A 26,468-nucleotide genomic window follows, 5' to 3' on the forward strand; every position below is an offset into this window, starting at 1 on the left:
ACTCCAGTAAAACTTGTACCGAACATATTATAAATCTGTTAGTCTCCACGTTTATAACAGTTAATTGCGCATTTTTTTTCAATATGTCATATTTATGCCAGCTGACTTGGGAAAAACAGACAAAAAGTGGGTTGTGTTTTGGAATACACTAAAATTGAAACATTAACTAGTATGATGATCAACTGGTCAAGGTTCACACAGAACATGAATACAGTAATCCCTCAAATATCGCGGTTAATGTAGACGAACACATATCCATTTTAAAAATGCATTACTTCAGGCTTTTTTTTTAGCATTGATTAATTTCAATATCCTTGGACATTAAACCAAAACATGACTTTTTTCTGACAATGTTTGTTGGGAATATGACGAGCGTTCCAAAACTGCAGCTATTTTAAACCCAATGATCGCGAAATAATGCAGTACAGTCTTCTCTCGAATTCTGCAGATATTATAGACAAATAATCATATTTTCTCTTTTGATAGATGAACCAAAAACACAATGAATAAATTAATAAATTCGAGGAGTATCTATGAGTAGCTAAAGTGTTTGAGTTTGAAAGCCACTATTATGTGATTGAATAGATACAATAAATAAAAAATATCAAACCCCAAATAATGGAAAATTACCTGCACACACAGACATTCAATCCGAGATTATAGTTTAGCAGCAGGTGCAGTATTTTTTTATATGATCAAAGCATAAAAAAATATGAAACTTTGGGGTTTTTTTTCAATGCATCCGCTTGCAAGCCAACTTTGAAGTGAAACTTTCTGTGGTAAAGGTTTCGCCAGAAATCTTTACATTTCCCCTAAAGGGGCTTCATATCTGATTTTGACACTTTATGAAAAGCATGTTTTAATGGTCACATATTATGAGTTGAAACTAAGGATTGAGTTTTTCTCTTGAATTTTTTTTCCTGATTTGACCTGTTTTTTTTTTCTGATGACATAATATTCCAAGAGAAACATTAAAATTATTAGGTTAAAATCAAAATATGATGAACATTAAATCTTAGATTGTACTATTACAAGATTCAAGTCATAATACTAAAGTCTTAAAGTCATTTTGTTGCTTCTTTTTCTGTAATGTGATCTGGAAGATTTAAACAATATTAAACAATATTGTTAGGAAAAAAAATAACATTATTAGATTAAAAATGTTACATTACTTATTTTTATATGACTCGAACTGGAAGTTGTTCAGACATTAAGTTTTAGTGACACTAAGTCAATGTGAAAAATTCAATTTTGGAATAATTTGGGGTCTTATTTGATTCCTGTTGAAAAATCTTTGATGAGAATGATACTAGTATATATTGTTAATTTATGCAACATAGTTTTAAACGAGAAGATTTTCAGAAAGTAGTGTGCCTTCAGATTTTTCTCAAAGCAAAAACTGTCCCGCAGTTCAAAAAAAGGCTGCGAAACACTGAGTTACAGCGCCACGCATACGTTTGTTTTAGCCCTTCGCCTCACCTAACCACACCCCCTTTATGTCCGCAATGTCAGCCCTTTAACAGGCCCGGATGTGTCGCCACCCGTAACCCTCACCGCAAGTTCCACCTCTGTTTAATAAACACATTGCTGGGCTTGGTCGTGTATTCTATGCCACAAGAGGTACATTTCAGCCGGTAGGAATCTGTGAACCAATAGCATATCTTTGTAGAAGCAGGGATTGTATACATCTAAATTGTTTCCACGGATGTGAAGTCCTGCCGTCTTCACCCCGATATGGGAGCTTGGTGCAAGTCCTGCTTTAGCCAGACACATTCCCAGATAAACATCATCGATGGGATGGATGGTAATGGAACGGGACATATTTTTGACGACTAAGGCAGTGTAGCCTGACAGCAGGAAGCCGCCACCCCCACAGTAGGGATGATAGGAATTGGACTCCTGCACCTGAACGGGGATGTAGTACTTGCTATTCGGTGACCTAATGGGCCCTACGTTTTGGATCAGATGACCTGTATAAAGGTGTTTGCGTCCGTCAGGGTTATTTAGGCTCTGAAGGTATTCCACCATGTTGTCCGTGTTGGCCAAAACGTCATCATCGCCATTTAACAAAAAGCGAGCGTTTGGACAATTTATTGCCATCCATTCCAGGAAAAGCACTTGCTTCAAGGTGAGGTTGTAGAAAGAGTCCGTAAAATCCCATTGGAGGATGTCTTGGTACTCTCGCTGCTCTATTTGGAGGAGCTTGTTCGTCCTCATCTTCTCAAAGCTTTGGCCGGTGGTACCAGCGAGGAAGACCCTTCTGATCCAAACCCCATTGTGTAATCTCTCCTTCGCCCAGGTTTTTCGCAGCACTTCTCTGCGCTCGTAGTTCTTGGGGGAGCTTTTGATGACCAAGAGTAAGAACACATCCTGCGATCGATCATCTCCGCCGCATTTATGCGGGACATCAAGTAGCATGGGGAAAAAACGACAGTGGCGGTAGTGCAGGAAGTCTTTAATGTGACCAGGAAGAGCTGCAAAGCCTGAGATGTTGGCTACAGTCACATTTTGTTTGCAAACTTGCTTGGGCCATAGAAAAGCTTTGCTCTTGCTGGTGGGTTCCACTTTCGCTTGCAGGCCAATGTCACTTTGGTCATTACGGACTATCAAGAGATTGAAGATCAAGACACTTCCCACTCCAAGCAGCAAGCACATTCGGCCTTTTAAGTTTCTCATCCTTGGAACTCGGCTGAAAGATAACATATGCCTTAGTTTATCTACAACAATACAGATGTACAAAACAATCAATGGACGACAGAAAAATAATTGATTCTACGCGGAAGAATGACTGTGTATGAGAGTCATTGCTGTGACAACGTTGACGCCAGATATCAACATGCACTAAAACCATAATAGACTTGAACACAGGTGCATGTGACAATGGGTCCAATTGAAATCATGTCTGCCATGAGTGGTTAGCGCGTTGGCCTCACAGTGGGAGACCTGGGTTCAAATCCAGGTTGGTTCACCTGTTCCTGTGTGAAGTTTGCATGTTCTCCCCAGGGCCTGCGTGGGTTTTCTCCAGGTACTCCGGTTCCTCATTCCAAAGACAGGGAAGGTATATATATATATATATATATATATATATATATATATATATATATATATACCGTATTTTCACGACTATAAGGCGCACATAAAAGTCTTAAATTTTCTCCAAAATAGACAGGGCGCCTTATAATCCAGTGCGCTTTATATATGGACCAATACTAAAATTGTTATCACGATAAAATCAAATAAATCAGTCGATAGGACAACTACGGCAAGCAGCCCCCGACTCTACTATTTTCCCGTAGAAAAAGTACTGCGCAGTGACTGCTGGGATATATAGTTCTTTTGTTAATACACCCAGTGTAATAGCTTTGCAGGTTATATAACTGTTAATATATCCATAACAGTAATAGACGGCCGAGCCCGGGTAAAACACGTGTAGCTCTTTATTGCCACAGTCCAACAACACACACACACACAAACCGGACACACAACACTACTACGTCCGGGTTACGCTGTGCTACCCCACGGCTCCAGGTGGCGTGGTTAAACACTTCCATAACCCGAGGCAACTATCATTATCAATATATTACACCCAGTATGACGGCAAGCACACTAATTTGGTGCTCACCGTCATTTCGGCTGTTTTTACAAAAGAAATCCTGCCGCTAGATGTTGGCGTCAACAGAGCATTCAAAGCTAGACTGCGAACTATATATATATATATATATATATATATATATATATATATATATGTATATATGTATATATGTATATATGTATGTATATATGTATATATGTATATATGTATATATGTATATATGTATGTATATATGTATATATGTATATATGTATATATATGTATATATATATATATATATATATATATATATATATATATATATATATATATAAATATATATATATATATATATATATATATATATATATATATATATATATATATATATATATATATATATGTATATATATATACACATACATACATATATATATATATACACATACATACATATATACATACATATATACATATATATATACATACACGTAAATATACATACACATACATATACATATATATTTATATATACACACATTTATACATGTACATATACATATATATATATATATATATATATATATATATATATATATATACATATACACACATATATAATATTACATATTTATTACCTATTTATTTAATGTCTAAAATGTCTTTTCCTGTGTCTGTGTTCTCACCCTCTTGCTACTGCGACAGTGACTTTCCCCAAGTAGGGGATGAATAAAGTTATCTCATCTAATCTAAAAAAGAAAAAAAATGACCCAACAGCTGTTGCTACTGCTGTCATTTTAAGGAGGGTCTTTGCTGAGTAGAACAATAGTTGAAAAGGGAGAGAATAACGGATGAGGAGACTTACTTTGGGTGGGAGCGTCTTCTGTGCGTCCTCGTGCTTGTGCTCCTGGACTGGCGACTGGCTGGGTAAAGCCAAATGGCCACTCAATGGGTGTGGCCAAACTGTGTTTGGGGAGGCGCACCATCAAAGCGCTATCATCACAACTGTTTATGAAGCAGGAGAGTAGATGCATTTTCAACTAAAAACCTTAAAGCATATCATTATTGTATCTCAGCTCTCATCAAAATAATCACTGATTAATTAATTAGTTACCTTTTTTCTCCCGCGTTGGCTCCATTTGCCCCGCCTCCACCCTGACTTTCAGATGCAACCTATCGAGGGTTATTTGCTTTTGTATTTCCTTCAAAATATTCCCAAAAGGATTCACACAAATGTCCTCACAATAGGATAACGCATGACCACTTGCCAACGAGTAGTATATACGCCATTCGCACTGACTAACGTGGAAAAAAAATACTGAAAAATGCAACGCTCCGCCCAGTGCTCGCAGAGACATTACACGAGGGAGTTGCGACCAGAGAGACAGTGGCCATGATGTTCTTATGAGCAGCCTCTCGCGTCCGCTGTCTGCTCGTATATCAAAATGTGTCTCGTATCTCAAGATAAATATTTCCCCAAACTTTTACCCATATCTCAAATTGCTCGTATGTCAGGGCACTTGTATGTCGAGGTACCACTGTAGTCCCCATAATAGGAGGTTAAAAGAAGATATAAAGACACATTGCAATTTCTTCCGGGTATAAAGTATTAGATTCCAGATATGAGAGCAAAGGTTCTCTCTGGCTGATATTACATTGCCCTTGACTAATGTAAAGTCCAGTTACGGGAAAAATCAGTACTGTCCATCAGCTAGGCAAAGATGTACGTATGATCTAGGCAAGGAAGATGATCAGCTTCAGACTACTGAGGGACTGTGCGGATCAGCTTGAAAGAGTGAGTCTGCATATTTAACCTCAGTCTCAGTCTGCAGAAGGTCCCCACGCTATGGACTTCCTGTGTGTGGCTCCAGTTTTTTTTAACTAGGTCTACAATGTCTTCTGTGTCTGATACTGTCTTGCTACTGCAACCAAGGAAATTTCTCAACTATGGGATGAAATAATGTTCTGATCTAAAAAATATATATATCCTACAAAGGCGCGGCATCTCAAATACCATCCAGGCTTGATCATCTCGATTGGTCTGTCATGCCCCTCCCAGGAGGTCTTTCGATGCCCATAACGGGCTGTCAGGTTCCTGTCTGGTCCAGGTGATATCGCCCTCACCTTGGCTTTCATGAGAGCAGATTTGCAAAAAAACACACGGCCATTCTTTCTGAATGCCTGAGATATTTTTCCTTCTACAGCCTTGTTAATAATACGTGAGGACTCCTTTTGCAGATTTCTGAGATTTTTCCTTCTGTTGAGGCTTTCGCTAGAAAGCTGTACCTTATTTACACAACTAATGAGCCATAAATATGTGATTCCTTCACACTGGATGCTCGAGAACGACTATCCTCTTCCTCTGCAGGACCAAAACACTTTCCTATCCGGTTTCGAAGGCGCCTGCGGAGTTGCAGGCGTCGTCGAACTGATATGGTGTTGTACTCTTGGGCCTTTAGCTTCTCATAGTAATCAGAAAATTTGTTGAAGAGAAAGGAAATGGGCATTCCGTTCAGTATGATTCCAAATGAGATGCAAACAAAGGCCACGATGCGACCCAGGATAGTCACAGGGACCACGTCACCATAACCCACCGTAGAGATGCTGACCTAAGAAATGTAAAAGAGAAAAATCAAATAAGAGGGCAGGGTTACTATTTCTTCCACATAAAATTATTTATACGGATCACTCCCTTGAAAAAAAGCCCATCTGTGAATCCAAGAAGCAAAGTCTAGGCCCACCATTATAATCCAGCCCCAAAAAAGGAAAAAAGTTGAGTCCTGCCAGTTAAAAATAAGTCTTGAGAACATTATATGGGTTTTCAAACATACGATATTCATCTGTGGTCTACTTTGAAACGTCGTAAAGGGAGTCTAGAAAATGGTTGCATTTGTTGCTCATTGTGCCCTTAAAAAACGCGGAGCTTTTCTAAAAGTCGCGAAATACAGTAACAATACCACTTAGTTATCAACAATGGCAAACTCATTTTATCATTAAGGATTACCCACAATTCTTGTCTGCATTTTCAAAAATGTGAGACTGTATTTTATTTTTTTAGGACAACAGGGAAATTATAAGTTTTTCTCCTTTACAGGATGGTTAAACATTAAAGCAACAAATCTAATTCGTATAAAAGTCCTTCATAAAGGGCTGAGGTTATTTTTTTCTTTACCTAGTTCCACATTGTTTAGCATCTGCAGTCACAGGACTTGATCAAAACTAAAGCAAGTTTGAAATGCAATATAGGGAAGTAACAGCCTTTAAAGAGTTTCGCTGAGCTTGTATTTCAACATCTTGTGTTATGTTCAGAAGCAGTTTGGGATATTAGTGAATTTCAATTCCCTACAAGATCTAACTGTAATACTCCTCCAATGTGGGCGTGGCTATTTGGGGGCAGACGTTTATCTCTTCCACTCGACATTTTGTTGAGGCCCGATATCAATAAAAGAGAGTGTTGCAATATCACAACATACAGTGGGAATATTTTTTTTAATTTATTTTTCATTTCTAATATTGAATTATCGTGACCGATATTTGAGTGGCATTGTCGTTCTCCATCAGGTTGCTTTTTAACCACTGACAGGCATATTCAAAGAATTCAGTACAATTCAAAAACCTTTGCCATATTTTGTCAAAACAGAAATATTATATACAAATCTCAAGAATTGGCGTATGTTAAACTGCCACTATACAGTGTGTTACATGACGTCAGTACTTTGAAGCCCATAATGATTGTGCCTTCTTCTTCGACTTGAGTTTTGGTCTGAACTTTGGTTTTTGTGGTTATTTAGCTATGGTATGCAATGTTCACTTACGTATTGTCTTCAGGCTTGGTAAGTTAGCATTTCAATGTATAACTGATAAGACTATAATAGGAAGTGATATGCAGAACAATCCAAGTCCTTTCCCAACCACATTTTAAGTTTACAGTACATTCACACGGCAGAGCGTGATGCCCAATACAGACTTTTGTTCATTCCAAATTTTTTGTGTCGCCATTCCCACTGCGAAAACAAACGAGTATAAAAGATATGTTTTTTGCCTTTGTTGGCCATTGCTGGTGAAAATTTTCATAATTTGCATAATGAAGGGGTGCAAAAACAATATAAAAAAGGTCAATCCAACTAGTATACTTACAAGTGGAATCTCAAGTGGCTTAGTTAAGATAAGTGAGAACATAAATTCCAAAATAGCACTAAATATAAGTGGTGTAGTTAGACTAGTTAGGCCGGTAACGCAGCGAACTACAGTACAATTCTTACTAAAATAGTAATAGTGCTGCTCTATGATGTAGGTAGATGTGTCAAGTGGTTATCTTCATCTGATGAACTCATAAAAGGCAGAATTATATCAGAAGTGGTGCACACGTGCATTACATCTATACTCACTGCGGCCCACCACCAAGCGTAGGGAATACTGCTAATGGGAGAACCCTCCGTTTCCCTCTCGGCAGAATGCAGAAGAGCGGAGAAAGTGAATATCCCCATGGCGATAAAGAGTAATATGCAAGAGGCCTGTTGGTAACATTGGCGCAGGGTGAACCCAAAGGCCCTCATGCCGGTGGAGTGTCGAGCCAGCTTCAAAATGCGAAATATCCTCAGCAGTTTCACCACTTTTAGGACATGACTTAACTGGCTGAAGCTGGCCAGGGTTTTAAGGTCACCGGGTGTATCGCCGTCCTCTGCGCCAAAGGCGGCTTCCAAGATGATCTGGGCAAAGTAAGGCATAACCGCCACCATGTCAACAAAGTTGAGCCCACTGGTTAAAAATAGTTTGAGGTTGGGCGTGGCGCCAAGGCGAATGAAGTACTCCAGAGCAAAGAACACAATAGTAACGATCTCCACCCACTCCATGTAGGTTTTGCCCCAGACACGATAGTTCTGAAGCTCTTTCACTGTGTTGAGGGACAAGGCCACGATGGAAAGGAGAACAAAGAGGTTGGAGACCACGCTAAAGGCTTTAGCCCACATGGAAGCGTACGGATTCTCCACAATGTCCCACAGACGTTTCCGAATCTCTCCGAACGGCATTCTCGCGAACACCTCGTCGTCATATTTGACTTCGATCTCGGCCATGAGCTCCCTATCCACCTGCAGGTTGTCTTTTATTTCATCCACCTTCTCCTCAAACGCCATGCAGCAGCAGCGCCTAGTATCCTTCAGACTCAAGCCCCAGTATGCAATCTCTTCCTCAAAGTTGATCGGGCACATTTCCCTGATCACCCACAGCTCTCCGCTGGCATAAAAATGGCAGACGTGATGGAAAAAAGCCGGGTCATGGTCAAAGAAGAACTCATTCTTTTTAACAGAGTAGTCATCGCAGAGACTGACGAGTCGCGCTTTATCTGTGCTGGCCACCAGGGAGCCGATGCGGGTGTGAGGATATTTCAAGACGCACTTTTTGGGGATGTGGAAAACTTTTCCGCCGACATTAACCTTGATGTTGTTGTGTTCCTGGGTGGGCTTTTCTTCACCTGGCGGGCACTGGGGAGCATCCAAGCTCTCCAGAGAATTCCACGCCTTCACGGCATTCTGCTGAGAAAACGGGAACGTCTTTTTGTCATTTCCGCCCTGAGAAAGGCAGTTGATTGTACTGCGGCGGCTTTTCAAACGTCTCTGCAGTTGAACGCCGTCAACCGCCATTCCACCTGCAGTTAAAAGTAGGAAGTCAGCTTTGGCGCCACAAAAAAAAAAAAAAGGAAAAGGCATAACAGGAAGCCCGGCAGGAAAATGAGTGTCCGGCGCATGCTGACTTGCTGAGTCGTCCAAAAAAAAAAAAGAAAATCCTTGTGGTCCCGCTTGCGTTGATATCCCAGTAAAAGCCAGTCTTTCCTGTTTCCTGGTTAGAATCCCATGCAGCCCCCCTCACTGAGGACACAAAGGCATTTGGAGTGTTGGTTGAGCAGTCACAGGCAGTAATCGAGTCACTTAATCTTATTGGTGAGTCTCCAAGTTTCCTTAAGAAGTTGTAAGTATAGTGGGGGTGGCAGAGATTAGCAGACAAATTTGATTTAAGGATTTGAGTGATAAAACAGTGCCATTTGAAGATTTATACTTTGGGTTGTTCCCTTTTTTGAACTCAAGTTCCCATTTCTACTGTAAACAAGTGAAAGAATACTGATGATGATGAATGATACTGTTTCTATAGTTGCCAAATTTGAGGTGGAATTCCACCAAACACCCAATTCAGATGATACAGGCTGCTGCAGTACCCCATGAGAGTCCATACTTTGCCACATTAGCTCATTATAATAATTATTTCATACCAAAAATGTAAAAAAAAATATTTTTAAATTAGTTCTACACTATAATTATTCACTATTAATATTATAATTTCGCCTCGGGTGCATTAGCAAAGTGCAACCCAGTTTTCATGAAAAACAACCATAAAAATAATGTTAAAAAATAGGACAAGATTAACAAAAATATAAACTTAGCAGGGGAGACATGCAAACATCACTCACCAGGAAACAAAACTCCCACCAGGATGTACAAAAACACGGGGTTTAGATACACAGAGAGGGGTTGATGACAATCCCAAACACCTGTGTCACAAAAGGGAAGCAAAAAAGGGCCAACAAGTGAAACGCATACAATCCCATGGACAGGTCACACAAGGAAAACACATCTATCCACCCACCCCAACAATTAAAACTCTTCTGTGGTCATTTCAGTAAAAGATACCAAAAAAATCAGGAAAAAGAATTGATTCACTTTTAAGTGAAAGTCCAAAAATGTATGCAATTATGGAATTTAATTTCATAATTGCATACATTTTTGGACTTTCTCTTAATTCATGACATTTTCTTCAGACAATTACACTCAAAACAACAATCCTGGTTGTCAGGCAAAACCTAATTTGGGATTTTAATGGACAAAATGGGGTAAATTGGTTATTCTTCAGGATTTTTAAATGAAATTCATGCCACCTGAGACGCGCAATATGTGGGCACGACGACACAGAGGATCAGGTTGAAATCAGCGTTTGCACTTGAAACGAACTTTTAGCACAAAATGTGTTATTCTGACGCAGATTGTGGCATTTACTATTGATCTGCAATGCACGGCTAAACTGTACAACCACACATTGAAGTCTTGTTGTGGATTGAAACGAATGGGAGATTAATGTAACCTGAACCCTGATGCACTCCTCAAGATACAGTGGTTGCCCATCAGTGGTAAAAACATGTTGTACATGTCCAAAAAAATGAAGTCTCTAGAGATTGGGTGGAAAAAAAAAGACAGTTAGATTATGATCAGAAACAGTCTATGTTATCACAGTGAACAGGATGTACAATTAACTTTTTTTTTTTAAATTCAAGGCAGCAAAGTGAAATGAACACTTATAGCCCAAAAACTTTAATAGATTCATTCTTTACAGCCTACTTTATTCATAGTGCAAGACAAAGATGCTATTACTAAAAGAATCTCTGCAATAAATAACAAAACACAGCAGTTTGTACCAGACCTATTTAAATATCCGGACTGTTCTACATAATTTAAACTCAAAGCAACTTAACGAGGAGTTTAAAGAAAAAAAACAAGCTGATACTGGGATACAAAGCAAGCATTTCCAATCATCAAAGTAAGTCTTTCCACAAATGAAAGAACCCAACATTGAAGAAACTGAAAACTAAACAAAGGATACGTGTTTGGGTACCTTCTGGAAGACATGCTCATCCTACGTTAGGAATCAAAAGAATATTTGAATTAAGAATGTCTGGGCTCAGGATTTAAGGCAGTGTCATCTTGCGTAATTGTTCATAAAACTATCATTTCCAAAAAATGGTGGAGCGAATGAAAATATAAGTTGAAAAGAGGTCATCCTCACCATTGAAAACTTGAGTTCCTGGATTCAGAACTGAACTTTTTCAAGTATCAAACCAACACAAGCTGATTGTCAGTTCTTGATGGATGCAGTTTAAACACTTTTGGAAGGTTTTGAGGTAATTACTACTACTATTCAGAAGTACATGGACACAATACGCAGCCGTTTTAGGAGTGATCAAACTCGACCACTCCAAACACAAGGAGTGAAAAGTGGCGACAGTAATAGTGCCAATGACCTTCTGGCTTGTCAAACCTCAGATGGATATTTCCAAATGGGAGCCCCCCGGTGATAACTGGGCCACAGACGAGTAATCCGCTGGTAGTCACAACAGCTCAAGAAAAGAAGGAGGACCAAGGCATCTTCATTCACTCTCCAAGTCCAGCTTAAGAGTTTCCTGGCGGATGAGAGTGCAAGGCTTAGTTGACACAGTGAACCACATTAAGCCACATTAAGGTTGGGATGGAGGAATCCAATTGCGTTCATAGGCAACTCCTTAGTACAAAACGCTGGACATGTCATTGGGTTAACACAGGGGTCGGGAACCTTTTTGACAGAGAGAGCCATAAACAATTCATATTTTCTAATGTTATTTCTTGAGAGCCATTCTCAGAATTGAAAAGTAAAAATACATGAAAAGTGTGATTTTTTTTTTGTCATTTCACCACTTTTAAAGTACAAAAAGTCTCAGAATTCTTTTGACAACATTGTTATGCTGTTGCTAATAAATCAGTATCAATGATATCACATACCTGTCAACCTCTGCCGATAACTGCCCTTATAAATGATTATGATTCCCCTTACAAACCCCCCAAAAACCTTACAAACACCGTACGACTCGTACGAGTCGTACGGTGTTTGTAAGGTTTTTTGGGGGGTTTGTAAGGGGAATCATAATCATTTATAAGGGCAGTTATCGGCAGAGGTTGACAGGTATGATATCATGCATGCAGAAGAGTAATAAAAAACACAATTATGATTAAAGTGGTGGTAGAGGTAGTGTCAACGCCACAGTGACGCTCATATTAGTTCGTTTGGGACTCAGCTCTCTCACCAGTGATTTCCATATTTTACCTCACAGGTTAGTGAAGAGCCATACGCACCCATGGAAAGAGCCACATATGGCTCCCGAGCCATAGGTTCCCTACCCCTGGGTTAACACAATAGCTATGCAGTGAAACCTTGAATTTACAAAAGAATCCATTCCAGGCACTCTCATTGACCTCAGCTTGTTTTTGCGTTTCCACCTATGGAAAGCCAAATGATCCATTAATAAATTAAAGGAACTGCATCAAGAATTATAGCTCCAAAGAGAATATTGCTGAGTTTTGGTTTACAACCAGAGAGGTATTCATTTTATGATATGCCAATTGATTTGGTGGTCTTCACAACTAGTGTCTAATTGCATAGCAGAATACTGAGAACTATGTTGGCACTCATGTCAATATCAATTCATTGGAGTGTTCTGTTACCATTCCCAGTTTTAGGTCATTAATGTCTAAGAACCCACTCTGCACCAGAGATGGAAAAAAAAAAACAACACTTCCAGGAAACACCTGCTCAAGAAAACAATAGTGGAGCTAACAAAGGGCGATATGATACGATTGTATATATTTGATTCAAGAACAATGTTTGACACCCTGTAATCTTTCTCCAAAAATCCCAAAGTATCATAGTTGATACGTGATTTTTTTTACCCTAAAAAAACCTGATGTCATCAACATTTTATGAAAAACACATTTATAGGGCTCCTCGAGGCTATGAATCAAGATACCATTTTAGTCACATGGTGCCAAGCAACACTTTAGTGATGCACTTTCAAACATCTAGTGAGCTTATGCGAAAAAGAACTAACGCTGTCTCCTTGCCGTACATAACTGTGTATTTGTGTGTCGTGCCGCCTTGCCTTGCTCAGACAGGCATGTGGACGGTGAATGAGGGGATCCTGGGACTCTTTGAGGCAAAAACTTTGCTCTGTCAGGTTCCTTGTGGGCCGGAACTCATTTCTCCACCACCACAGAAGTGTTCCCACCAGCAGCACGCTGAGAAACACTAATACAAACACAGGCAAATGTGTTACTACTACGTGTACTAGTAGAGTAACGTATATGACATGCCAAAACATTATGATCTACTTAAGGTGTCAATGTGGCGGCCCGGGGGCCAAAACTGGCCCGCCGCATGATTTTGCGCGGCCCGAGAAAGTAAATCATGAGTGCCGACTTTCTGTTTAAGGATCAAATTCAAATAAAGATTAGAGATGTATATTATATTTCCTGATTTTTCCCTTATAAATCAATAATTACAATTTTTAATCCATTTTTTTGGTTTTTAGTTCAAAAAGCATTTTGTAAAATCCCAAAATAAATATATAAAAATGTTTTTTGTTTTCCACTTTAATACTGAACATAATTAAAAATATATTTTGTTTCCTTCTGTAATGAAAAACAAATGAAAGACGATTTCCCTTACTAAGAAAAAAAGCTCAAAGGAAAAAAAAAACAATATTTAGGGATTTCTATCCAGTTCTTTTAATCAAATTAAAAAAAAATCTAAATATTATATCTAAAATGACGGCCCACATGGAATCGAGTTGACATTAATGCGGCCCGCAAACCAACCCGAGTTTGGCACCCTTGACTTAATGGGTAAGAACAAATCTATCCAAAAAGCTGTCCATAGAGATATAAATTAGACAGCGATAGCAACACCAAGCCAGCAAGGCCATTTGTTTCCTTTCCTATAGTTAGCCTTTAGTAGTCTGCTTAATCAGTTGTACGACAGCAACGTGAATGCGCCATGTTTGCCACACGGTAAATGTTTTGGGGAATCGCTACCGTGGAAACAGTGTTTCCACAGCTCTGTTAGAAGATCAGTCACACAAAGACAACAGCGGATTTAGCTTCAAATAATGGGCCACTATTTTAGGGATGTTAGTGAGTCGATAGAAAAGCAGGGATATGAGTTACAGCACGTAGAAATGATGCCTTAAAAATCAAACAAGCATAGTAAAATGTTAATCCTGCTTGAAATGAGAAAATCGTTGAACAATGCTCCAGTGTTTTTTTTTTCGTCCATTAACGATGATAAGAACGAACATATCTTTTCATGACGATGATGGGATGACGATGAGCTAAAATTGTGTCTTGGTTCAATGCCTGTTTTGTAAGTTCTGTCATATGTTCACAATGCGTGATGTTTTCTATAATCGAGATGTCTCAAGGATTACTGTCAGTTGACAGTAAAAATGCGGAATCCTGTTGTTTGCTTGACTGATAGTTTAAATGATGGCTCGATAAACGTTATCAGTACATGAAACCATGTTTCTTATTTAAAAGTTTGATGTGCTAAACCAGCATACAATCTCATGTTTTTTTAATTTGTCGTTCCGTATTAAAACTCGCTACTTTCATGTCAAATTAAGCAACGGAGTGCCTTATTGAATTTAATCAATCAAAACTATCAAAAACTGGCAATATTGTATCACTTGAAATGAAAAAATATAATAATAATTAAAAATCATTTTGAACCTGTTCTATGATGAAATAAATATTAAATTAGAAGACTCCTCTTCCTTTTGCAATGGCAGTAAATGAGTTAAAATGCATTGAAAACCCCTTCTAGCCCATTAACTTAGGCACAAAATGGACGAAAAAATAAATAAAATAAGCCATACTTACCAATAACAGAGAGGATTCCAATAATTTCATGATGAGATAAAAGGGAAGCAGGAATGGTGCGAGAAATAGCAGGAATGCCTTTGGATGGATTGTCCCCCTTTCCAGAACAATGGAAACTGACAGTCTCTGGAAGGAGATCAACAACACACTTGTGCTCGCACACTTTCCCGGGCTTGCCGCACGCCGCGCTACCTATGGACAAGTGGGACCCACAGAAAGTTTAGCAGTGAGGCCAATGTCATCACCTGAGTAGAGTAACTTGTCTAAAAATGCTCATACGGTTAGGTTGGAGAACAGGTTGAATAATGGCGATGCCGGCTGGCGAGGAGACATTGGTTAAAAGTAGTTGGAAATCGCTGCCGCTGTGCTTGTTGGCTCTACAGACGGAGTTTGTATCTTGGTCACTCCAATACACAAAGCCCTAGAGCAGAAGACACGAGGTACAATAAGTAGTAGTTCTTGGTGGACTTCAACGAATCAAACTACTATATGAGTGAATATGTGAGAATTAACGCGATTATACGTAATGAGTTAGCGTGTCATTAATTTAATAAGGGACACCACATATTAGTGAACATATTCATATTCATGTTAAAGAACATATACAGACGCTCCCCAACCTACGAACGAGTTACGTTCCGAACGATCGTTCGTAAGGTGAATTAGTTCGTAAGTTGCTTCAGTGCTATATTTTGTATTATAATTTATGTTTAAGGCCTATATAAGTATATTGAAGGTTTATATAAGTATGTTTAAGGCTTGTATAAGTAACCTAAGACACACACAGTATGTACATGTACGTAATAAGATAAATAAAATGAAGTTTAACCTACTTTTGGAAGAGGTACTCGATGCTTAAGGAGATGATGGAGGAGGAGGAAGAGGAAGAGGCCGAAAGAAGCGATCTAACGACGATTGCACAGTTTTCTTCTTTTTTACACCATAAATGATGAGGTAGCACTGTATGGCATCATTCAATTGATTTGCAACCTTTGTGCAACGTTCAATATTTGGGTCTTGCTGCTCAAAGAGTGCGATGGCTTTATCTATGAGCGAAAACCCCTCGGCCAAGAGTTTCGTCTCGAATTTCTTCATGGGGACAGGCGTTTCTTCCTCCTGCTCCTCGACACGTTGCTGAGCCTCCAACTCCATGCTCTCACAGCGCCAAGCGTCGGTATTAGCGTCGGAAAGAACCACTACTCGGAAAAAGGCGCGCAACACAAAATCTATATTTCATACGCGCAGACATGTTCGTATGTACCGTTGTTCGTAACTCGAATGTTCGTAAGTAGGGGAGCGTCTGTATTTGTAAAAATGTAAGATTGTAGTCAAGGGCTAATTTCCATCTTTAGTCCCTTGTGCAAGTTGAAGGTAAACGATGACACATATGCACGCGCACGCACACACACACAAGTAGCAAAGTTTTAGACAGCGTTCTAATAGCAATTTTGTTCGTTTAACAGCCAGGCTGACATATGGTAATTGGTAGGGAGTTCCAGGTATATGAGGCACGGACAGAGAAGGTGCTTTATCTGAATGCACTCTTTTTGAAGGGAACTACACAGTCACCTCTGGAGCCAGCTGTTGTTGATGTGTTGGAATTTTTTTGTACAAAATGTTGCAGTGGAGGAGGAGCTATGTGATGGAAGATTTTGTCAACTAAGGTGGCATATGCATGTTTAAGTATTGTGCTAGTTCGGGTGTTTGTGTTTTTTTAAATATCTGACAGTGTAATCAGTTAGAGTATTACACTGGGAGCGAATGTTTAAAAATGGTTTTGAAATAATGGATTTCAATTCTATCTACATTTGAAAGTGTCACGTCATGCAATGCGACTGCAGGGGACCCATTGTACGATAGAATGGAATTAAATATAATTTCGGGGTAGTCATAATACTTTGAGAAAACAGCTATTACAATTTCATCAGGGAAACATTTTAAGAAATCTTTTCAACATCATTTGCAGCCTTGAAATATCAGACCCTCTTAATTAAAAAGTACCAAAAATGGCCTTTTCCAGACATTCTATTACCAATATAACCAATGCCCTGTATTTATTATTAAACACACTATAGTGTAGACGTGAGCGTAAGATTTAAATGAACTCTAAGGAACCCCATTCAATAACATCAGACAAAAGAATGTTTTTCAGCGAACTGTTTTGAATACTGGAAATGGATGACTCCTCCTTTGTTTTCATTTTAACGCTTCAGTTTTTGACCCTCGACCTGACCTTGGATAAGCGGAAGAAGATGAAGATGAAGCACCAGTTTTATCGGTTTACCTCGAACACCACCAGATGAAAAGGCTGATCCAAATAGCCGTTGGACTCAACCACCGTTTTACGGTGATACCCATCTAGAGTCACTCTAGAGATGCTTCTCATGCCCCTATCGAGCCAGTACAGCAATTGGCGAGGCATATCTAGGGAGGAAAAGAGCAGACAGGCCAGATTATACAGCTAACTTTAATTTCCATCACAACGGAGCTGGAACTTGTGACACACTTACCCAAAGTAAGAGCGACAGGGTGCTGTAGTAGAGAAGTGACCAAAGTCATTGTGTCCTGGCCATCTAAATTAGCTCTCTCAATCTTTGGGAAATTCCCACACTGGGCCCAGAAGAGCAGTCTGGAAAGCAAGAGCGATTCAGTTTTTTGCACATCTTTCTGTTCCAACAAAGAAGAACCAGTTTTAAGACATGACATTATTGTCACATACAGTAAACAACCAAGCATGGCCAAAAATTCCAGATACTCCAGAGTTGTTGCATTTTTTTTTGTATTCTCATCCTTTAATCCATTTTATGGGGAGTACCTGATTTTAGTATTGTTAATTCACTGTTGTGCTATGTTTTATCCATTTGATAGGAAGTGTTTTCAGTGGTAAGATTGAATTTCCTTGAAATGTTTTCAAATTCTTCTCAACTGATATACCACCAAACAATAGGAGGTGCAATGATTACATTACATTCATTTTACATGAACATCTTAAATTCATTTAAAGAAATCAGAGACAAGAGTGTGCTGGGTGCCATTTTATGTGCGTTTTATGTCATTTGTTCACTGATCAGAACTCGACCACATCCTTAGTATTGTGGAAACTTGTACAACCACGTGATCTCAGTGGTTTATTTTACTTCCCTTTGCTAATGTATGTATGTATATATGTATATGTATGTATATATATATATATATATATATATATATATATATATATATATATATATATACATACATATATACACACATATATATTCATATATATATATACACATAAATATATATATATATATATATATATATATATATATATTCATATTATAGTTTAATATGATTTGTGAATAATAGAGGTTACATTAATGGCGTACAAAATTTTACAATGAATTTCTTGGTCTCAAATTTAAAAGTACAGACGCTCCCCTACTTACGAACGCAATTGGTTCCGAGCGATTGTTCATAAGTTGAATTTGTTTTTAAGTTGATTCAGTGCTATATTTTGTATTATAATTTATGTTTAAGGCCGATATAAGTATATTGAAGGTTTATATAAGTGCATTTGTATGTTTAAGGCTTGTATAAGTAACACGCATTGGTTTGTACTGAAGAAAAAAAACATTTAATAAAATGGAGAGAATATGTACAGTACTGTAGAGAAAGAGAGAGATTTATGTATTAGAAACTGGCCAAAAGAAGAGACCTAATGACAATTGCAGTTTTCTTCTTTTTTTCATCATAAATGATGCGGTAGCACTGTATGGCATCATTCAATTGATTTGCAAACTTTGTGCAACGTTCAATATTTGGGTCCTGCTGCTCGATCTTTCTGTTTATAAATGGTACTGACAGTCGAACGATTCAATGCCCGTGAAACGCTCACCACTCTCACGCGCATCAAGCTTCGTTATTATTGCCACTCGTTTCAAATGAAATGGCTTGCCTCTTCCTTGCAACTCCCTCAATAGAAGCCTTTAGCTTTTTACCAACCATATTCAATATTGGATGCATGAGATATTTAATGATACAAATGAAAAAGGTTCTTTGCACACTGGAGATACATACACGCACTTCCACATTGCAACGAAGAAGAAGGTAGATGCTGGGTGAGCTGAGCTCTCACAGCGCCAGGCGTCGGTATTAGCGGCGGAAAGAAGTACTACTCCAAAAAAGGCGAAATACAAAATTGGACTTGCGAACATTTTTGGACTTAAACGCAATTTGCAGACTTGTTCGTATGTACCGTTGTTCGTAAGTTGAATGTTCGTAAGTAGGGGAGCGTCTGTATCACAAAAGCTTTCATTCTTGCAAAATACAAATACGAGCCTTCCTACCCATGCAGAGGGTCCACCGTGAGTGCACAAGGCGAGTCCAGTCCTGTCACCAGTTGGCGTTGCACGGAGCCATCAAGCAGGCTGACAGTAATGCAATCGCTCTCCAAACTGGTCCAGTAGAGAAGATGATGGATCCAGTCCACAGTCAGCCCCGAGACAGGACTGGGAACATTCAGTAACAATGTGGCATCCTGGGCCTTTCCACTAAAGTCGACCCTGAAATGAACCAGAAATCAAATGTATTGAACGTTTTTTCTTCTTCCTTGTTTGCATATTCAACTATTTGAATTCTACGCAAGAAAGTCATTATATTTCAAAAATGGGATTGAATGCATCACTTTTTTTAATACATGTAAATATGTTTTGAGTGTACAAGTCATGATATTAGTGATAGCCTGCACCTTTCACTACAGAAATAAAACAAATGGAGTGTTGTATAAATAGGGCCAAAGACTTGTGTATATTTGCTTTGTCTGTGACCACTACCGGATGTAGACCATAAAACGGATTAAGAGAACTCCTAGTGTATTTACAATTGAATGTGACATGATTATTGTGTGTTTTCTTAACTATCAGCACACACTGAAAGATAATGTCTAGGTCTGCAGTGCAAGATTTTCCATTCTAATACCAGTAAATTAACCCCTGTCCTAATGGGGCCAGGTACAGTGTGTTGTTGGAGCCCAAGACTGCCAGAGGCCCAGGTCCTAATTTGTGAACTGCCAATATCCTGGATACCGCACCACCGAGAACAAGCTGAACAACTCCTTGGGACGTGGACACGAGAAGCTGGGCATCTACCCCTGCAGGGACATAAATGGAATTGTTTTATTATCTGTATATTTGTCCAGTTATGTCACTTTCCCAAGAATGGAAAGGTGGAGGGAGCCACTCTATGCACAATTTCAGCGTGCCCGAACAAACATATTACATGTCAATGATTGAATAAACAGGCTGTGCAAGCATATTGCAAATGGCTTAATTTAGTTCAAATACGACACTTTTTCTAAAAATTCAGAACAGAATTTACTTCTGTTGCCAAACTATTTAGAATGTTTCCTATGTGTGTAAAACCGAACATGGAAAATGGTTTTGGAATCAATATATATTCTGTTTTTATTTCAGTTCAGCACAATGTCCCTTCATTTTTTCCCCTGAAATGGGGTTGTAGTTTCATTCAGTCATTCATTTTCTGAACTGCTTCTCCTCACAAGAGTGGTATTCGGTCGTTAGGTCACCGGTCTTCTGGTCGCCCGGAAGGTTATTGATAATTACCATTTAAATCGTTGCTCAAATTCCCTAAATACAAACTGTGAATTACTATTTAGTCATACTTAATGCCCTAGTAATTATTAGGCTAAAGAAAAGCTCAAAATTTCCCGGAGTTTTATTGTTTTTTGTTGGAGAACTTGTTAAGACCCCGACTGACGTAGCTTCTTAAAGGGACAACGCATGTCCATACAAACTCTTATACACTCGGCTCAGTGAAACTGCTCAAGGCCATTGTTGGCTTTTATTGATGCGTAGACCGTGTTGTTTTAAATTGTTTTGTCGCCGGTCTTTTGGTCGCCCGTTGTTTGGGTCCGGGCGACCAAAAGACTGCGACCAAAAGTCCGGCGACCAAAAGACCGCACACGCACAAGGGTCGTGGGGAGGTTGGGGCCTATCCCAAATGACTTCCCCAATAACGCCTGGAATCTTTTAACACTAAAGGTGTCCGACTCAGAAGAGAAAAATACTCATTTGAGCCAAATTTTGAGATTTATATGTTTAGGGTGCGGTCACTTTTGTTAACAGTTTCGACATGAATGGCTGTCTTTCGTTGGGTCATTTTGAGGCACTGACAAATTGATATTATTCCTTGTTGTGAAATATTGTCAACATTGCTCTCAAAAGAGTATGCCAGGAGGATGGGCCACCAGTGGTGAAGTTTACTCCTCACCTTTGGCCTTGCAGTCTCTTCTCATAGGGGTCATGTGATAACCATCGATACAGTCGCAGGCGAGAGTGTCATTGGCGTGAATGCACAACTGGTCGCAAAAGTCGTTCTCCAAGCAAATGTTCACCTCTGTGTAAAAAAAAAGGAACAATTGTGTGAGGATGTACCTCTCAATCTCATCAACTGCTAATGCAGGTTATTGTCATTTTGAAACCTCCATTAGTAAGACTGAACCTACACTATATATAACATGGGTTATCATGCCCTTGCTACATTGGTGAGGCACGGTAAAAAAAATGTGTGGTCTGACTTTTCAGTTTAGCGGAAGTAGTGCCAAGTAGTGCAAAAGATATCTGGAAAAGATGCAGCATAACTGAAAAGAGAAAAAGTAAAACGCACCTTCGGGGATACAGTTAGACATTTTGCTATTTGAATCTATATATATCCTAAAAAGAGAAGCAAAATTGATGCTAATTTCCATTTCACCTTCTATTTTGCATTTTATATAATAGCATAAAGTCAGAAATTAAATGCCTGGTGTGAACATTAAGTTATTAGACAGCTTACCAAATGAGTGAAAAATTCAAAGACATTTTACCTCTATTTTGAAGAACGACAAATAAGAAAGGTGATGAAGAAATGCTCAGTCGTTTTAGTTTCTTTGAAGTGTTTTCATCAGTTAAAATGTGTTTAAAACATGTAAGTGATGATTTTTTTTTAAAAAGCCAACTTTACTGACAACAATTATGGACAAATTCTACAGTTATAGTCCTAGCAAAGAGACAAATACAATTTATAAATTGGTCTCACTATAATCTCAGTTTTCACAAATAAAAGGTGGTTCACTGTGTAATGAACCTCTAAATCTTAACCTCACATTGATTTGAGTGACTAACCCACCTTCACAGAAACTATTCCCCACAAGCCTCATGTGGTCAGGACATTCACAGTGGAAACCCATCGTTGTGTCCACGCAGTGATGAGAACAACCTCCATTATTGACCAGACACTCATTTTGTTCTACAAGGACAAAAGTGACATCATTAGCCCTTGTGGTACACGGTCGATTGGTCGCCGGTCTTTTGGTCACCGATCTTTTGGTCGCCGGTCTTTTGGTCGCCCGGAAGGTAAGTGATAATTACCATTTAAATCGTCGCTCAAATTCCCTAAATACAAACTGCAAATTACTATTTAGTCATACTTAATGCCCTATTAATTATTAGGCTAAAGAAAAGCTCCAAATGTCCCGGACTTTTATTGTGTTTTGTTGGAGAATTTGTTAAGACCCTGACTGACGTACCTTCTTAAAGGGACAACGCATGTCCATTCAAACTCTTATACACTCACACGTCGGCTCAGGGAAACTGCTCATGACCATTGTTGGCTTATATTGATGCGTAGACCGTGTTGTTTTACCTTGTTTTGTCGCCGGTCTTTCGGTTCTCGGTCTTTTGGTCGCCGCCGGTCTTTTGGTCGCCCGTTGTCACGGTCGGGGCGACCAAAAGACCGCGACCAAAAGACCGGCGACCAAAAGACGGCGACCAAAAGACCGGCGACCAAAAGACCGGCGACCAATTGACCGCACACGAGCCCTTGTAAGGAAGTATTGCACTGGCAGAATGAATGCTGAAGCAGGAACAAACAGGACGTCACATTTCAATACAGAGATCAAATGAGCCAAACAACTTTAGGTTGAATTTCACTTCCAAATAGTGTTGGTAGTGAGAAAAGCAAGGGTCTCAGTAAACTCTCTTGATAACATTCACATCAAAATACAGAAAATAACTGGCTGCACAAATGGAAATACGAGTGAGTTCGTCTACAGATAATAGGAAAATCCACAGCTAGCTAATGTATGCGCATAGTATGCTAAGAAATGCTGGCGACCAATGTGATTTTAAAATCAATAGTCACCCAAGTCTGGCCATTGTGTTAAAGTAGAACAGAAAGAAATCAAGTGTATCCGACAGAGTGACTATGTCTCCCTCTACAGGCCAAATTATCACTCCTAAATTGGTCAAAACTGCAAGAAGTTTCCTACTTAGACTTGTTAAAAATAGAAGCACACATTTACAAGTCATCTCTTACTTACCACAGTTCTTCTCATCGCTGGCATTTGCACAGTCTGCTTTGTTGTCACATCTCCAAGTGTGGAGGATGCATTGGCCGTCACCACAATCAAACTCGGACGCCGAGCATGAGGGATCACGCTGTGGACGACGTGCTCGACGCAAAGCGCAAAACTCCTGGATTTCATCCCGCCCGTCCTTACAGTCCGCATGTCCATCACACAGACGGAGCATATGCAAGCAGCTGTCTGATGGCCCGCAAAATAGGCCAGAGGGGCAACTCGGACAGGAGTCTTCGTCACTTTTATCACCGCAGTCGTCCACTCCGTTACACATTAAATGTGAGGGTAGGCAGCGTCTGCTGTTCAAGCAAGAGAACTCGTCCTCTTGACACCTCAGTTGACCTGCGAGACATTTCCAGCAATAATGCACAACCTTTTAAAGGCCTAACTCTCAGATCAAAACCAACAAACAGCTAAACAATTATTAAGTTATGTAACCTGCAATTATACTAACATTTTAAAAATACAGAAACAAAAAAGTGACATTTTTCAATAATTGAGTAAAATTGAAAAATGTCATTTTTTTTTGTTTCTGTATTTTTAAAATGTTAGTATAAGTGCAAGTTACATAACTTAATAATTGTTTAGCTGTTTGTTGGTCTTATGTCGTGCTCTTGAATAAATTATTACTGCTCCTCCAATAATCTCTAATCTTTACCTTCTATCCTAATGAGGACAAGGTACAGTGGTACCTCTACTTACAAATGTCTTTAGATATAAAATATTCAGGTTACAAAAGGCAACAGGACATTTTTGTATCAGGATATAAAAGAAATTCTTAGTGCGTCACATAATTTTAGGTTGTTAAATTGTGTGTTTACAGTTAACATGCAGTTACGCATGTATACTCAGCTGCCAAACGTACACTCTCCCATCCACCCCCATGAGAAATGTCTTTGCATGTCTTGTTAATTATCCTAATTATTTTTTGTCTTAATAAATCGTTTTCTTCTCTTTTTTCCCCTTTTTGTGTTTTGGACTTATCTCATACAAAATATGTATATCTTTATCATTTTTATAGTGTTTCAGAGAGATTTAACAGCTGGAATAAATTAGAGCATTATAATACAAAATCCGTTTCTACTCAAGTAAGATCCAAGTTATGAAACCACTTCTGGAATTAATGAATTTCGTAAGTAGAGGTACCAATCTATTTAATTTTACAAAAATCTGTTGAACAAATAAAAAAGAAAACAGTGCTATCTACTGGATAAGGTATACCTAATATTCATTGTTTGTAATTAATCTTTTAGATGAGAGCTGAGATGCGATCTCAAAAGAAATTTTAACACCTTGGAAGGCCTGAATCGTGTTGACCGATAAAAATATCATTTCATATGAAAATGACTATATAATACAAAGAATAAACATGTGCCATTATTTTCCTGTGTGGAATCCATCAAAACTCATTTTTCAGGATTCAAACTAAGAGGTCAAATTAAGCTTTGGGTTCCAACAAGTCGGTTTGGAATTCACTTAAGAGGATTAATAAGTATGTTCTCACACAGAAATGGAACAAGTGGAGAGTGGGGCCACATCTTATGCTTGATCAATTTGATTATTGTTTGATATTGTGAACTAAACAGATATGAACAGACACTCACCACAGAGCTGTTCATCTGATCCATCGTCACAGTCGTTGTGTTTGTCACAAAGCTTCTCCCTTGGAATGCAAGTTCCATGTTTGCATCTGAATTCCAATTGCTGGTGACAGGCAGGCAGTGTGTGAGCTGCAACACCCCAAACATACAGTTTATTAAAAAAAATCTTGGCATAATTTCAACCGGTAAACTTTAGAGTCCATACAGTTACAGATGTTTATTGTTTATGGAAGATCAACAATGAGTATGTGCTCGGATTTGACTATAATGATCAGAGATCATCAGCTAAAGATGAACGCTCAAAAGAGCATTTCATTTTTTTTAATCTGAGAAAGGTTACACTTCAGTAATATGTGCAGACAGTTATATGCATCTTAGGCAATTTCTTTTAATTTAAAATCTTCACCTCTATTCACAATGTTTTCGATTGAATCATGTTTGAGGGTTATTGATGTAACTCCCATGTGACGTCACTAATGACGCTTTACTCAATTGTCTGCACATGGCATCATTGCAACATGAATTAAAAGCCAACTTCTGGACATTAATGTCGTGAGCGTCTTGATGGATCTCTTCAACAAGGAAAATTAGGAAAACTAAATGGCGCTTGCAGCATTTCAAAAGACAAATTCATTCAAACTGACGGGCTTGAGTGTCCATTTTTAGTCCTGCATACGCAAAAGAAAACGCAGAAAAAATATTTCACCAACAAGGAACTTCGCATTTGGCCTTAATAGTTGTTAATCATTGTTTACCGATAATATGATGCCGGGTGATGCAAGATATGAAGATAAATAAACCTCCAAGGTGTCCCATGCTCGTTCATGTCCTCCAGACTTGGCAGGTGGCGCGGAGAGATGACGTCAGAGGGGAAAATTAACAACAAACGGACGCTTTCTTTTCCGTACCGCATATCCTCACAAGGTTCTAAGTTTCAAATATGTTATTCTCTTTATTATACAAATAGCCCGATTATAGAAAACCGTAAAGTTGCAGCTGTACATGCTCGACTTGCTGCTAAAGCAAGTAATCTTCGAAAATAAAACAAAATTAAAGTACGGTTATTGTTAATTATTATCAAACATATGGTTAATTACGCTGATGCAAGACATTTCAAATAACAGATACAAAATGTAAATTTTTAACTCGCTATCACTGTGATATTCCTGTCACTTTTTTTCTACATTATGTATTTATTATTTCTATTCAATTTGTTATCCTTAATATCACATTGTTGGAGTTGCCCCACAGAATGACAGTGTTTTTATTTTCTATAGACGTTTATATTGCATAAATAATTGTGACATTACCAAAAATATTCATTTTCAACACCGCTTATAGTGGTCAGGGTTACAGGGTGCCGGAGCCTATCCCAGTGGATTTGTGGAATA

At 38.7% G+C, this 26,468-nt stretch overlaps 3 protein-coding genes across 6 annotated transcripts; all 3 read right to left on the minus strand.

The window, feature by feature from the left end:
* Nucleotides 1–976: 976 nt before the first annotated feature.
* LOC144078971 (N-acetyllactosaminide beta-1,3-N-acetylglucosaminyltransferase 3-like) lies at nt 977–2,676 on the minus strand. Its single transcript, XM_077607472.1, has one exon. The coding sequence runs from the start codon at nt 2,674–2,676 to the stop codon at nt 1,573–1,575; it is 1,104 nt and encodes a 367-aa protein (XP_077463598.1). The 3' UTR covers nt 977–1,572.
* Nucleotides 2,441–10,262, minus strand: LOC144078970 (potassium voltage-gated channel subfamily V member 2-like). 2 transcript variants are annotated; one of them, XM_077607471.1, is made up of 5 exons: nt 10,035–10,262; nt 7,960–9,438; nt 4,686–6,180; nt 4,437–4,576; nt 2,441–2,689 (listed from the first exon to the last, which is right to left on the minus strand). In XM_077607471.1, the coding sequence occupies exons 2-3, from the start codon at nt 9,277–9,279 to the stop codon at nt 5,863–5,865; spliced, it is 1,638 nt and encodes a 545-aa protein (XP_077463597.1). In that variant the 5' UTR covers nt 9,280–9,438; nt 10,035–10,262; the 3' UTR covers nt 2,441–2,689; nt 4,437–4,576; nt 4,686–5,862. The 2 variants fall into 2 exon arrangements, with proteins under 2 accessions (XP_077463597.1, XP_077463596.1); XM_077607470.1 differs by having other exon boundaries at nt 4,437–6,180.
* A 651-nt stretch (nt 10,263–10,913) lies between these two features.
* On the minus strand, nt 10,914–25,980 carry LOC144079467 (low-density lipoprotein receptor-related protein 8-like). Of its 3 annotated transcripts, XM_077608249.1 has the most exons (14): nt 25,833–25,980; nt 25,081–25,206; nt 23,438–23,818; nt 22,246–22,365; nt 21,349–21,474; nt 20,038–20,209; nt 19,580–19,622; nt 19,407–19,444; nt 17,589–17,707; nt 17,363–17,502; nt 15,358–15,499; nt 15,079–15,270; nt 13,305–13,450; nt 10,914–11,795 (listed from the first exon to the last, which is right to left on the minus strand). In XM_077608249.1, the coding sequence occupies exons 1-14, from the start codon at nt 25,891–25,893 to the stop codon at nt 11,763–11,765; spliced, it is 1,839 nt and encodes a 612-aa protein (XP_077464375.1). In that variant the 5' UTR covers nt 25,894–25,980; the 3' UTR covers nt 10,914–11,762. The 3 variants fall into 3 exon arrangements, with proteins under 3 accessions (XP_077464375.1, XP_077464373.1, XP_077464374.1); XM_077608247.1 differs by having other exon boundaries at nt 19,407–19,622; XM_077608248.1 differs by having other exon boundaries at nt 19,407–19,622; nt 25,878–25,976.
* Between the last annotated feature and the right edge of the window lie 488 nt (nt 25,981–26,468).

Source organism: Stigmatopora argus, chromosome 8, assembly GCF_051989625.1.
Source record: "Stigmatopora argus isolate UIUO_Sarg chromosome 8, RoL_Sarg_1.0, whole genome shotgun sequence".
Taxonomy (NCBI): domain Eukaryota; kingdom Metazoa; phylum Chordata; class Actinopteri; order Syngnathiformes; family Syngnathidae; genus Stigmatopora; species Stigmatopora argus.

Excerpts from the sequence above, each read along its gene's own strand:
- LOC144079467 (XM_077608247.1), bottom strand. The coding sequence starts at position 25,893 with ATGGGACACCTTGGAGGTTTATTTATCTTCATATCTTGCATCACCCGG. Across the intron at positions 25,207-25,832 it reads CACCCGGCATCATATTATCG|CTCACACACTGCCTGCCTGT; the intron begins GTAAACAATGAT and ends GGGGTGTTGCAG. Across the intron at positions 17,708-19,406 it reads ACGGTGGACCCTCTGCATGG|ACTGCTCTTCTGGGCCCAGT; the intron begins GTAGGAAGGCTC and ends CTTGCTTTCCAG.
- LOC144078970 (XM_077607471.1), bottom strand. The coding sequence starts at position 9,279 with ATGCCTTTTCCTTTTTTTTTTTTTTGTGGCGCCAAAGCTGACTTCCTA. Across the intron at positions 6,181-7,959 it reads ACGCTTGGTGGTGGGCCGCA|GTCAGCATCTCTACGGTGGG; the intron begins GTGAGTATAGAT and ends TACATTTCTTAG.
- LOC144078971 (XM_077607472.1), bottom strand. The coding sequence starts at position 2,676 with ATGAGAAACTTAAAAGGCCGAATGTGCTTGCTGCTTGGAGTGGGAAGT.